At 39.7% G+C, this 12,975-nt stretch overlaps 1 protein-coding gene across 1 annotated transcript in view; it reads right to left on the reverse strand.

The window, feature by feature from the left end:
* TTBK2 (tau tubulin kinase 2) overlaps positions 1 to 12,975 on the reverse strand; it is a gene marked incomplete at its 3' end in the record, with an annotated part of 72,228 nt that overhangs the window by 11,312 nt on the left and 47,941 nt on the right. The window contains exons 11-14 of the mRNA XM_081314989.1: positions 11,610 to 11,823; positions 10,351 to 10,562; positions 9,176 to 9,749; positions 2,112 to 2,363 (exon numbers count right to left, since the gene is read on the reverse strand). Coding sequence (XP_081171115.1) covers positions 2,112 to 2,363; positions 9,176 to 9,749; positions 10,351 to 10,562; positions 11,610 to 11,823 — 1,252 coding nt within the window. The remainder of the gene's footprint in view (positions 1 to 2,111; positions 2,364 to 9,175; positions 9,750 to 10,350; positions 10,563 to 11,609; positions 11,824 to 12,975) is intronic.

A 12,975-nucleotide genomic window follows, 5' to 3' on the forward strand; every position in this document is an offset into this window, starting at 1 on the left:
TCACTGACAGAAAATTTGATCTTTGGAATACCGTATTTTCCGGCGTATAAGACGACCCGGCGTATAAGACGACCCCCGACTTTTAAGACGATTTTTAAGGTTTTTCGTCTTATACGCCGGAAAATACTTACATGCCAGTTGCCAAGTGTCCGACACAAGCCCGATTCAGCCCCGTCTGATGCAGATGGTGCAAAGCCAGACTTCCGGCGGGCCGGGGAAGAGCGTGCCTGCCAGCCCGTTCCAGGAACTTCCTGGGACTTCCGGCGGGCCTGGCGCCCCTCTCGCCCGCAGACCACGCAGCGGCCCTCGCCAGCCGGCCTCAGCATGGCCGCCCCAAGCCCGCCTCTCCAGCGCGTCTTCCGAGCTTACCTGGCTGACCGCCTCCTGGGCGGGGCTTGGCTCCAGACGCACGGCTGCTCCGTCTGCAAATGTGCTCTCAAATGGGTGGGTGGAAGGAAAAGCCCCTTTTGAAGTCCAAAGGGGCTTTTCCTTCCACCCACCCATTTGAGAGCACATTTGCAGACGGAGCAGCCGTGCGTCTGGAGCCAAGCCCCGCCCAGGAGGCAGTCAGCCAGGTGGGCTCGGAAGACGCGCTGGAGAGGCGGGCTTGGGGCGGCCATGCTGAGGCCGGCTGGCGAGGGCCGCTGCATGGTCTGCGGGCGAGAGGGGCGCCAGGCCCACCGGAAGTCCCCAGAAGTTCCTGGAACGGGCTGACAGGACGCTCTTCCCCGGCCCGCCGGAAGTCCCCCAAACTTGGAACTGCCTGGCGGCGGGCGGGCGCTCCCTCCCCGATCCGCCGGGGAGCGTCTCCCAAAGCGCAGCGTCTGGCGGCCGGGAGTCCGTCAGCCTGGTTGCTGGCGAGCTGGCCCGCGGCTAGGGCCGGGGCCCAGGAACAGGTAGCCGGCTGCGGGTGGGGGTAAGGAAAGCCGGGCGCGGGCTTCTGCAGCTGGTTGCGAGGCCGGATGTGGGCGTCTGCCGGGAGACATAGCGGGTAGCAGGGCGCGCTCTGCTTATGCTCAGATGCCGCTTGGGTGAGGGGGAGGGGCTTCCTGCCGCTCCCGGGGTCTGGCGTTTGCAAGGGGGAGGGGAAGGGGCTTAGAGGCTCTTGGGGGTGGGAAGGGAGAGTCACGATGGAGGGGGGACTAGACTAAGGAGGCTTGAAGTTGCTTTGCAAGAATGGGGACGCTCGACTGATTTATGGTTTTTTTCCGGCGTATAAGACGACCCGGCGTATAAGACGACCCCCCAACTTTTGAGAAGATTTTCATGGGTTCAAAAGTCGTCTTATACGCCGGAAAATACGGTATTTTTTAAATCTTTTTATCATTGCTCAATAATATTCAATTAGCAACAAAGATTTCATTGAGAGAAATAGTATTTTAGGTATAAAGGAAAAGTTACATGCAGAAATAAATTTTTGATATGGTAATGTTTATGGTGGGATGGAGTCAAATTAAAGGTTAAGCTTTAATGATTAATAATCATTGTAAGTAGTTGCTCTACTATTATTATAAAGCTATTTTTATTATAAATTAAAATAACACGGATAACATTTATTATAAGACTACTAAAAAGAAAGCAAGCTGGAGTATTGTGTTCTTAAAGATTAATTGGAGTTTTCCATTTGAGTTTTCTTTAATATTACTGAACAATATGTATTTTGAACAATATGTATTTTAGCATTATACTTGTTAAAAGAAATACAACATGCCTTCTCAATCAATCTATGAGGCCCTCTCTTTTTTTTGTATATGGAGCAATCACTTATATATCACCTTTAATTTTATCAGCTTTAATTGTGAGTCTTACTTATTGAAACTATTCCCCAAACTTTAAATTACAAAAAAGTCATTCATAATTTCTGAACAATAATTTTATCTGCTACATAAAAGATCAGTTAGTGGATTCACTCTGATCTATCCTGCTACCATTTTAAACTAGTTTAGATTCTTTAAAATGACTCTTCCTCAAAAAAGCTGTATGTCCCATCTTTTAGTTTTCCTACTAAGACAAATAATCCAAATCTCAGCCCTGCATATTAATTGGGAACTGTAAAGCTTTTCAAATGACCAACGGTGTAGTTGCTTTGATGAAAATGAAGATGCAATCACCTGCTGGAGTTGTGCTTTTGAGATGTGAATGACAGAGGGAAACTTGTTTCCAGAGGGAATAACAGGAAGTTGCCTACAGGAAGGTGACCAGGAAGAGGAAGAGTGGTTCTCTGCTGATTGACTCCTTGGAAAGCTTGTCACTTTCTTAGGATCCGTGTGGGTGATGAAGTGGGACATAGGGTTCAGGGTATAGAAGATGGTGGGGCTTGAAATTCGTGGGATGGAGAAATGCGGGATATGAAATGAGCTGAGCTGTGAGAATATGGCAGGGAAAAGAAAGAAAATGTTTCAAATATTTAAATAAGACCATTTTATTATTCTTTATCTAGTTTTATCATTATTCTTCCAATGGTTATTTTCAGTAAGAAACCGTTAACAGTTTTAAAAATGAGACTACAAAGACCACGTATTTTATCCCTGTGATTTAGCAATATTTTCCCACCAATAACAAAGAACATTCAAAAAGCGGTTATAAAATAATACTACTTGTAAAAGAAACTACTAAAAAATGAGGTTGCCTTGTAAACCCTACTTGACAAAGATTACCAGATAATAGCAAAATGTACTGAATTGGATCCAGATCTTGCTTCCACAACTAGAAAAGTTTATTCTATTTATAAAAGGAATACACTTCCATGGGCAGGACTGCAACATTTGCTAATTTCCCTTGTTCTATTATTTCCTTATACTTCCCCATAATAATCTTCGTGATGCTGGAAATCTCTTCAGGGAACACTATTACTGGAAATAAAATCTGGATCCAAACCAATTTTCATTTCAAGCAGTGTTTTTTATCAGCTTGCCGATATAACGTTTTACTGTAGACGCAGTGTTCGAATACACATAATGACTACTTCGGAATAATAGAACAAAGGACCTGGTTACTTACCTATAATTGTAGTTCTTTAGGTAGTTATATCTATGAAACTGCATGTATGGATTCTGCACATGCACAGTAACGTATGTAGAACATTCTGGAACCTTAGATTTTTTGGTAGGAAGCCCATTTCCCTTCATTAGAGTCAGCATGTGAAATTAGGATTCCTGCCATTGTCATCCATTTCAAAGAAGCTACAACAGGCTAATATTGACAATGCTGTCCTTGAAACCAGGTCGGAAAAATGGATGGTTGGCATTTGGATTCATGGATGGCCATGTTAAGAATGACAGTTACAGATAAATAACCAGCGGTCTCTATGATTTACATACATGGCTTAGTAGCAAGCTCCTATACAAGGAGGTTGGTAAACAATGAGAAAAAACTGAGAATAAAATTGCCCTGCCAAATTATTCTCTCAAGAACACAATCCCAGCTAAGATCAGACGGCTGTAATAAAGTGTTAAAGAGAGATCCTACTGCTGATGAAGCCATCAGTTTCAGGGAATAGCAAATCTGGATTTGTCTGACCAAATATAATTGTTGATGTGATTTACTCAGCAAAAAAATTTCTGTGGCCTATTACAAGAGAGAAATAAGCATGGATCCTTCTTATATTGAAGTCAGAAATGAAGCTATCTGAATATCACACCAATACGTAATTATTTTTAAAGAATTTTCTGGATTTGAAAAAATACAAGGAAGATTTCTCCTTAGCATAAATGAAAATCAGAGACCGCTTTCAGCAGGAGGGGAAATGGAGACACAGACTCACTTTCTCCTTATAGAAAATTAGGTAAGATTCACCTGAATACAAAAGCATGGAGCTCACTGGAATGTCAGACTGAATGTCAGACTGATGTGATCACAATGACTAAGGCTGTCTTCTGAGAGAGTAAATGACGAGGTCAGGCAGCTAAGGTCTTAAAAGGGCTTTGATTCTCAGACAGACAGAAAACAAACTTTTATAAGTTTGTTTTTATACAAACTTTTATAAAACCGCTTCACAGCCAGATGAGGAAAAAACAGAAATTCTTTTAGATTATGAAGATTGTAACAAGATAAACTTTCATAGACAAAAACAAACTTTCTTCATTTTAAGCCACAATAAAAATTCCAAAACACAGCATGAAACCTGAAATGATATCATTGGAGGTTAGGAAACTGAGGAATCTGTCCCACATCTTCACATAAGCTTTCTGAATGTAAGGCTTCCAATCCAGCAAAGACCTGATCTACTGCAACTAAGGATTGGAGATGTAATCTTCACATAATGAGATCGTGTGCTGCCCCACTCACTCACACGCATGTAACTGTGATTTAGTGAGTTTATTAATGTTCCCCAGTAGTTCCCTTTACCAATACTCAGAACTGTCCCAATAAGTCCAGCCACAAGCAAGCCAAGATTAGTTCAGAAAAGAATTGGTCAATAGTCCACAAACAAGTGAAAGTTGCTTAGACAAATGGCTCCACCCAACAAACTTAAATCCACCGGGCAAAAATTAAATATACACACGAAAGCTTGCTTAGCAAGAAAAGTTCAGTGTCTCCAAGGCACAATTCCAAACATGGTGAAGCAGGAAACATGACAAACAAACAGCCAGCAAACCAACACGTCATTCCCAGCAACGCCTCCCTCTGCCTGCTGTTATAATTAGCCAGTTTCCCGATGCAGCCCATCAAGACGGGTGGGCCCCTCTCCTCCTGAGTAGTCTGGCTGGCCTCCACTGCTCCTGCCTTTTCTCTGCCCTGCATGATCTCAGATCAGGTGCACAAGGCAGTTCCTCCTCCTCTTCACTGGCTGACTGCCCCTGCAGGCTTTCCCCAGCTGAAGCCCCCTCTGATTCTCTTTCTGCCGGCTGTTCAGAGTCATTAATTAACTGAGTTCCTGATGTGCCAGGAATGGGCTCATCCTCCCTTGAGCTTATCTCTGAGGAAGAATCTGGGGAGTGTCCAAGGGAGACATCATAGTTTGGGGGAGAAGGGAGATCTGGTCAAACTGGCAATGCATTATGCCTCTGAGAAATCAGACAAGGGAAGCTAAGCCAAGCTTAACAAAGCTATCAGGATTTGGATATGGAAGCTAGAATAGAACAGAACTACCATCTTCTTAAATTTGATAAAGACTCCTAATGGATGTTTATAAGCACTGAGGAAGGCTTCATCCAAGAATTTTTGGCTATTTGGAACAGGATGAGATGTATAGAAAATTGAATTAGCATAGCAGTAAAATCCTCCACAAATGAGAATACTGGATCCTATGTATATGACTATTTTGGTTGTTTAAATTCACACTAGGGGGTAGGACAATCCAGATTATATATATTATGTGCATATCAATATCTTCTGAATTGAAGAAAGTTGTGTGATCGCTATTTTATCCATAGATGACATAGGTGTCCCTAGAACAGGGGTGTCAAACCGCCGGCCCGCAGGCCGGACACGTCATCCGGAAGCTGCACCCACCCCATTGCCAGCAATGGCAAAACTCTCCTGATACATTGCGTGATGTCACGAGTTTGACATGTCTGCCCTAGAAGGAAGAAGTTGAACAAATGAAGAAGGCAGATTCACAAATGAAGAAGGCAGATTCTCCCGAACCACATACAGGAACTACAGTCCACTCTACTGTTACATCTAGGTTAGCCATAAGAATTAGAAATGTTGGTTTCAAAGCCTATTTCAAGATAGAAGATGCCTAGCGCAGAAAATCATGCCAAACATGAAGAGGTGAAGCGTATCTTGAGGCAGTAATCACTAGTGGGCTCTCCAAAAGTGGCTCACACTAATGTGATTCAATGTAGCCACTGAAGATGGATTAGTATGATATCCCCGGCTCTTTATCCTTGGATATAGTCTCCTACAACACAATTAAGCTGTATTTATAAAATCCAGACATTTTGTAGTTTGCTAAACTATGTTGATAAAAAATTTAGTAGGTATATATAGAACAATGAATCACAGTCAGGAAATCCAAATGTTGTGAGTCAAGAGGATGGCCTTGAAGGACAGAGAGAGCATCTGTTACCAAGGCAATGATCAATGAATGAGGTTTGAGCGCAGGACAAGAAAGTGGTTTGCAAAAGGGCCTCAGACAGCCCTCCCCCTAATTCATATGAAGACAGAGGAAGCACATTCTGCCTTGTAAGGTTAATATCAGACTTATAAAGTAGAACATACTGAAAAACAGGTGCTATGTAGACAATCTACTTTTATTAGAATAGTAATAGTAGCAAAGTCGTGCACATCTGAATGTGTTTCTTTTTTCCTCCTTTTATCTTTATGATAATGGGGGCAGGGGGCTAAATAAATGTTTAGTTTGTAAGTAAATTTGATTTTCCTCACTGTAGATATTATTAGAGTTAAAAGTATACATCAGTAGTAAAATCTCCATATTCATTCCTAGGCAAAATTCATTGTTGTCTTTCTCTTTCTGAACTTCAGTCTACCAAGAAGTGTTTAAATATGAAATGATTTTAACGTTTATACTGTGGCTTTCAAGTTATACTTTTTAGTGTATAGATTTTTTTCATGCCATAGTTGCTGGTTGCTTTGAGGAAGGCTTTCTAAAACAGCAGAGGAATAACGGTGTAGTACGAATAAACGTACTCCTTATTTTTTAATCTTATGCAAGAAAAGCAAATATATATTGTATTTTAGAAGCTGTATCAAGTGGAACATATAAAATATCTTTGATATAAAGCTGTATGATAAATTATTTGACATGTTCATCTCCATTCAACCTGTTCTTAGTACATAATTTACTCAATTTGGCTACATTAATATGTATTTTTAAAACACTAACGTTATAAGTGCAATTATGGTAAAGCATCACAGAATGCAGTTTCTGTGCTGTACCAGGGCTGAAACCTGTTTGGCAGGGGTTCAAATAATTTGCTTTTTCAGGATTCTCTGTACTTTTAAGACCATTTGTTTCTATATAACCTTTCCTAAAAGGTAGGTTGGAGAAGCCTAAATTTATTTAGCAGTTGACTTGAGCAAAAACTTCTTAAGGATGGAGTACACCACAACACCTTTCAGAGTGAGAAAACTACCCCTTAATTCAAAGAACTGTTAACTGCTTGAATCCCACCTCCTGCTATTTCATGGGCAACCTTAACTAACCATAATTAAGATATCTAACCACTTAAGACAGGCATGTCAAACTGCCAGCCCGCGGGCGTCATGCCGAAACCGTGCCCACCCCATTGCCGGCAATGGGGAAAAAGTCCCAATACATCGCGTGATGTCACGTGATGTCGCGAGTTTGACATGCTTGACTTAAGAGATCTAACCAGAAAGTATAGAACTGACAGTACAGAGGGCTCTACACATTTCCTTAGGACTTAGAGACACAAAATTATCTCAGCTAGGTTCTCGATATATTGAATCAAGACCATGGAAGTCATTGGTAGCCGTGTAGTCCTAGGCTACTCCAGACCTCTCACCAAGTGAAAGGAAGGTAAAGTCCTCCAACAGTACTAACCGAGGGAACTCTTGCCATCTCAACAATAAGGATAGTACCCCTGGCAGAGATGTCACTGTTCAGTACGGGAAGCAGTATAAAAGTGTCAATGCCAAGTAGCCCGTTGGGCCCAATTGCATGAGATCTCACATCTGGTTATCTATAAAGTAGCGCCTCTTAATGCCAACAGAATCTCACAGAGGATAAAATCTGCCCCCTCCCCCCTGCTGCGCGGGGCATGGATAATGCCAGACCTAAAATCTATACCAGCATATTCCTGAGAGAGGAACTATCTCCTGCTTCCCCATCCAGGTTTCAGCTAATCTCAGTTTGAATTCAGATGTCATAAAGAGCTGTTCTTCATCAAAAGGAAAATAAAGCATTTTGAACATTAATTCTTGTTTGCAGGAGGAGGATATTTAAACAGTATTGTTTTTTGCAGCACTAAATTATGATTTTGCTTTATGGTCAAATCAATTTATTGTGCTAAGGATAAGAGGCAGCTATCAATTTAGTAATAAATAATAAGTATTAAGAGTGTTATGGAGGAAACGTATGTGCAAGAGGATAAGAAGCAAATGTGATTTCTATCCCTAGTGTTTGGACCCAGATCAAACTACGTTTATAACAACTCTTAGGTGCAGTAACACCATTTTGAGTCATTACCATCCTTTTTTTTTAATGAAAAAAGTATACTATGTACTCCCAAAGGTGCTTTCCCAAAAGGCACCTGGACTTCCTTGTTTTTTTCTTTGAAAATGTTTATCATTAATCCTTCCATTCCCCACCAGTCAACTGGAACTGAAGGAGCTTCATGAATTATAAGTGAAACAATTTAAAAAACAAACAAACAAGAAAGTCCAGTTACCTTTTAGAAAAGCACCTGTGGGACAATCATGACTTGGATGATTGAGACTCTCCATAGATATACATATACACCATAGATGTACTGTAACTGTATATTCTATTTAAACTTCTGTTGTATTTAACAAAAATAATAAAAGAATTTTGAGTAAAAGAAAGACTGCATACAAAATAAAAAAACAGCAATAGCCATGATATTGGCCAAAAAAAAGAAGACAGAACCATTCTTTTGGAAAATCTGAAATGTGAAACAAAATGTCAAGATGCTCAAATAATATGGCCCAGAAGATGGAAGTTATTTATAGTGACTGTTTTTTGGCACGTGCATAAAACAATTTCAGTTATCAGGCGAAGCCAATTTATATTTTTACATGTAAGAGTTAACTTTTCAAGAATATATTAAAGTAAAAAATATATTTAATAGCAGTTACTAGCATCTGAAAATAAAGACTTAAAATTAAGTAAGCTCATATGTGCAGTCCATCGGTTTTCTCTATTTCTGAAATAATCATTGTCTACTTTTGAGCTAAAAGCATAATTCATATTTTAAAAAACATTCTGTGAAAATATTCTGTGAAAATAATTGTTCAAATATCATAGTTATTATGCTTTTCTGGTTTCATATTTTTTGTTGAAGATATTTAACAATGTTTACAATAACTAAATCAGTTGCAAGAGCTCTGGGAATTGCAAAAACACATTTTTAGTGCAGTGTTTGAAAAATATTTCTAAAAATGTTACAAACACTTTCACCCTCTTTTCAAAGAACTAAAGCAGATTATCATCTCTAAACAGTGGTTCGATTGTAATCTATAGGCCATGTTTTCACAGTCAGACTCTGGCTGTTAGTTTACTTACTGGAGTAAGAGCCCCTTCTGCTTGTGCCTCCATTAGGCTTGTAGGCGTGACAGCAAAAGCATGACCAGCAATTCCAACTGGGAGTTCTAGTTGATCTGTAAATTGTTCAGAAGCTGCAATTCCACGACACTCAGCGCCTAAATCAAGTGCTGCTCCATCAGGTGTATGCTTGGTTTGAATTCCAAGTTTATCCTCTTGGGGGGACTCTTCAAAATCCTGGAGTACCTCAGGTTCTTCATCAGAAGGACTTCCAGTTGTTTTATGCCCCGTAGCACCATTAGTTCTGAAATCCTGAAGGTCCTGCTCTTTATCAACAATCACCCATTCCTTGGAGTCTACCTCCTGATGGCAGGAATTCAAATTGACAGCAACGTATCCATTGCTAACACCACCATCACCCTGTTCTGGAGAAGGACTTGAAACCAGCTTGGAAGCTTTAGGCAGATACTCTTCATCATAATGCCAGACATGTTCCTGACCGGAAGAAGCTGTGGGAGCACGTGCTTTCTGAGAAGCTGGAATTACAGGTTCTTTGCCACTGCCACCATTAAGCTCTCTTTTCTTTTTCTCCATGCTGATAAAAGAAAAAAAAGATGTATCAATGTATTTGTATTTATTATTTGAGGAATATAAAGCAGAATCCATAGGACATCATCTAAACAGACATACTAGTATATGCCCTCAGCTTACAGCCGGTCACAATGTGATCTACGGTTTGATGTGGGACCCTGCAGTTGCAATGAGAGTAGGGTGCTGTGCCCCATTGATACAGAGAGTCCTGGCAGATACAGTGTGAGGTGCGAATCTTATTAAGATTTGTCCATTGCTAACATGGTAGTTCAAAGCCTGGCACCTTTTTTTGTGGGGCCGTTTATATATCTTCTGTATCTGGGCGTTTGGTGACCCATTGCAAAAAGGCAGGCTGGCTTTTATATAAACAAAATACTTTTTTTCATATATTATCATCTATAGTTTCATTATCCACCATTTGGCTAGAATGAAACTGCTATGAAGGTTAGCTGTATGTAAATCTATATATGCATATGATTTTCTAATTAGTTACTGCAGATATTCTAATTAAACAACAGTGAAGAATTATATACGTACACACCTATAGACAAAACCAAACCAAGCCACTGCAAAGTAACATCTGAATAAAATAAACCATTACTTACCAGATTTCCAGAAATTTGTCTGCATCTGGCTTTGACTCCAAAGTCAGGCGCTTCTCCAGTTCAAAACTATGGATTGATCGTAACTTTCGTACCAGAGGAACATCCCGATCTGGCTGTGTGGTCTCTGAGCGGACTCTAATTGGAGAACCAAGGCTTGGTGCATTAAACATTCCATTAATTGGCCCATGACTGTTTTCTTCTTCTGTAGTAACCTATAAAGGAATGTCACAATATAAAAAAATAAATTAACATAAAGATAACACCCCAATCTTATCAAAATATTTGGATATAAGATAATTCTTATGTAAAGCATTTTCTAAATGTGATTTTAAAAACAGTTTACATACTCCCTCTATTTGAAAATCAGTTTCTATTACTGAAAAACTAAAGATTTTAGAAATATTATTTAACATAAGCAGCTATTTTATATCAAGTTTGACTACTAGTTCACTACCTAGATCTGCAATAGATCTATTCACCCAATTTTCATGAACTCATGTAGCCTCCCTAACTTCAGACTCCTAAATTTTCTTCCTGTGCCTGTTGTTCTTCAGACATTCTAGTTTTTGTTGCTCTAACCTACTATATTTTATTGTCATTGTAATTCCCATTTTCTCTCATTCTTAAATGAGCTGGGTGACCTTGGGCCAGTCACTCTCTCAGCCCTAGGAAAGAGACAATGGCTAATCACTCCTCAAAAATCTTGCCAGGAAAACTACAGGGCCATTTCCAAGCAGTCTTTGAGAATTGGACATGACTGGACAGAAGAAAAAAACATAGGAGACACCTATTTTTAATTCTGGGAAACAAATGTGTCTGCGGATATGTATGTGTGTGTATTTCAACTCTCACCTCATGTTGCATCTGTTTGAGTGTTGCTTACCAGTCGAGCACTACCTGTACTTCTAGTGTGATATGCACTGATATTAAAATTCTTAACCAAATATTCTGATAAGCACTATAAACAATGTGGAGAAAGGACTGAGACTACTTAGCACCACACGAAGACAAAGCCATTTCATCATTCTCTTAAGAAATTCATTGAAAATTTTTCAGCAGCACAATTAACAAATAGAAACAAAAACTTTATGCATATATAAACCACACATCAGGGACAAATTAAGTGGTTTTCTTCATCATACTCCATTTATTCATTTTTCATGGATATCTGATTAGTCACTGTTGGAAACAAAATACATATTTACATGTTAACAAGAGAAAAAGAAAATGCTATCATTTACTCAACTGCAAATACTTACTTTATGGATGCCCAATTTAATCTTATTCCTGTTAGCATCCATTTCTTCCCACACATCCTTTTCCTGAAGACGATGTCCAGGAGACTCTGGTAACTTTTCTGGTGAGATTCCAATAGGGATACCATTCTCACCATCACTGAGTTGTTCATCAGGAAATACTTCATCTGTATTCTCTCGTAATAAATCTCCTGGTATTGGTGTAGCATTGGCAATTCTATATATGAAAAAGTGAAAATTAATACTAAAGATGTCCCAATTTCTTTTCTAAACTGACACTTACTTCCTCTCTGCCTTAGACTAGTAATGCTAAAACAATCTTCCCCAGCTTTCAGGTTTCCATTTGCTAATGAAGTCAGCATGCTACCCCATCAGGATAAGGACCAGAAAAGAAGATACTATTCCATCACTTTTGCCTCTGGTTTCCCCCACCAAGCAAAAACCATTAGAATGAGTTGCACAATAATGATCGACTGTTTTAAATTTCTTCCCAATTACATCATGCCACCTGAACTGTTTTCAACCTGGCTATATTATGAATGAATATTTCCTGACACCTCTGGAGGACAGCAATTTAAAGATGACCCTTCTCATCCAAAAGACATAGATAGTTATCTATTATCTTATTGGTCAAAGTGACCAAATGCAAGTTATTATAAATGCAAGACACCATTCTAAATATCTGACACAGAACACTGAATCTTCATCCATCAAGTAACCTGAGATGCATGAACTTAATCTCAGATTCTTGATCTTAATCTGAGATTGATATATCTTATATTAGGCATTTAAGATTTGTCAGCATCTTATTATGAAGGAGTTATCTGTTTCCATACCAATTTTGGTCACCATACTACAAAAAAGATGTTGAGACCTTAGAAAAAGTTCAGAGAAGAGCAACTAAAATGACCAAAGGCCTGGAGACTAAAACATATGAAGAACGGCTACAGGACTTGGGTTTGGCTAGTCTAAAGAAAAGAAGAAACAGGGGTGACATGATAGCAGTATTCCAGTATTTGAGGGGCTGCCACAAAGAAGAGGGGGTCAAATTATTCTCCAAAAAATCAGAGGCAGGACAAGAAACAATGGTTGGAAACTGATCAAAGACAGAAGCAACCTGGAATTAAGGAGAAACTTCCTAACAGTGAGGACAATTAACCAGTGGAACAGCTTGCCTCCAGAAATCATGGACACTCCATCACCGGAGGTTTTTAAGAGACTAGACAGTCACTTGTCTGAAATGCTATAGGTTCTCCTGCTCGAGCAGGGGGCTGGACTAGAAGACCTCCAAGGTCTCTTACGATCTATTCTATTCTATTCTATTCTATTCTATTCTATTCTATTCTATTCTATTCTATTCTATTCTATT

Source organism: Vipera berus (assembly GCF_964194415.1).
Source record: "Vipera berus genome assembly, chromosome: 1".
NCBI lineage: Eukaryota > Metazoa > Chordata > Lepidosauria > Squamata > Viperidae > Vipera > Vipera berus.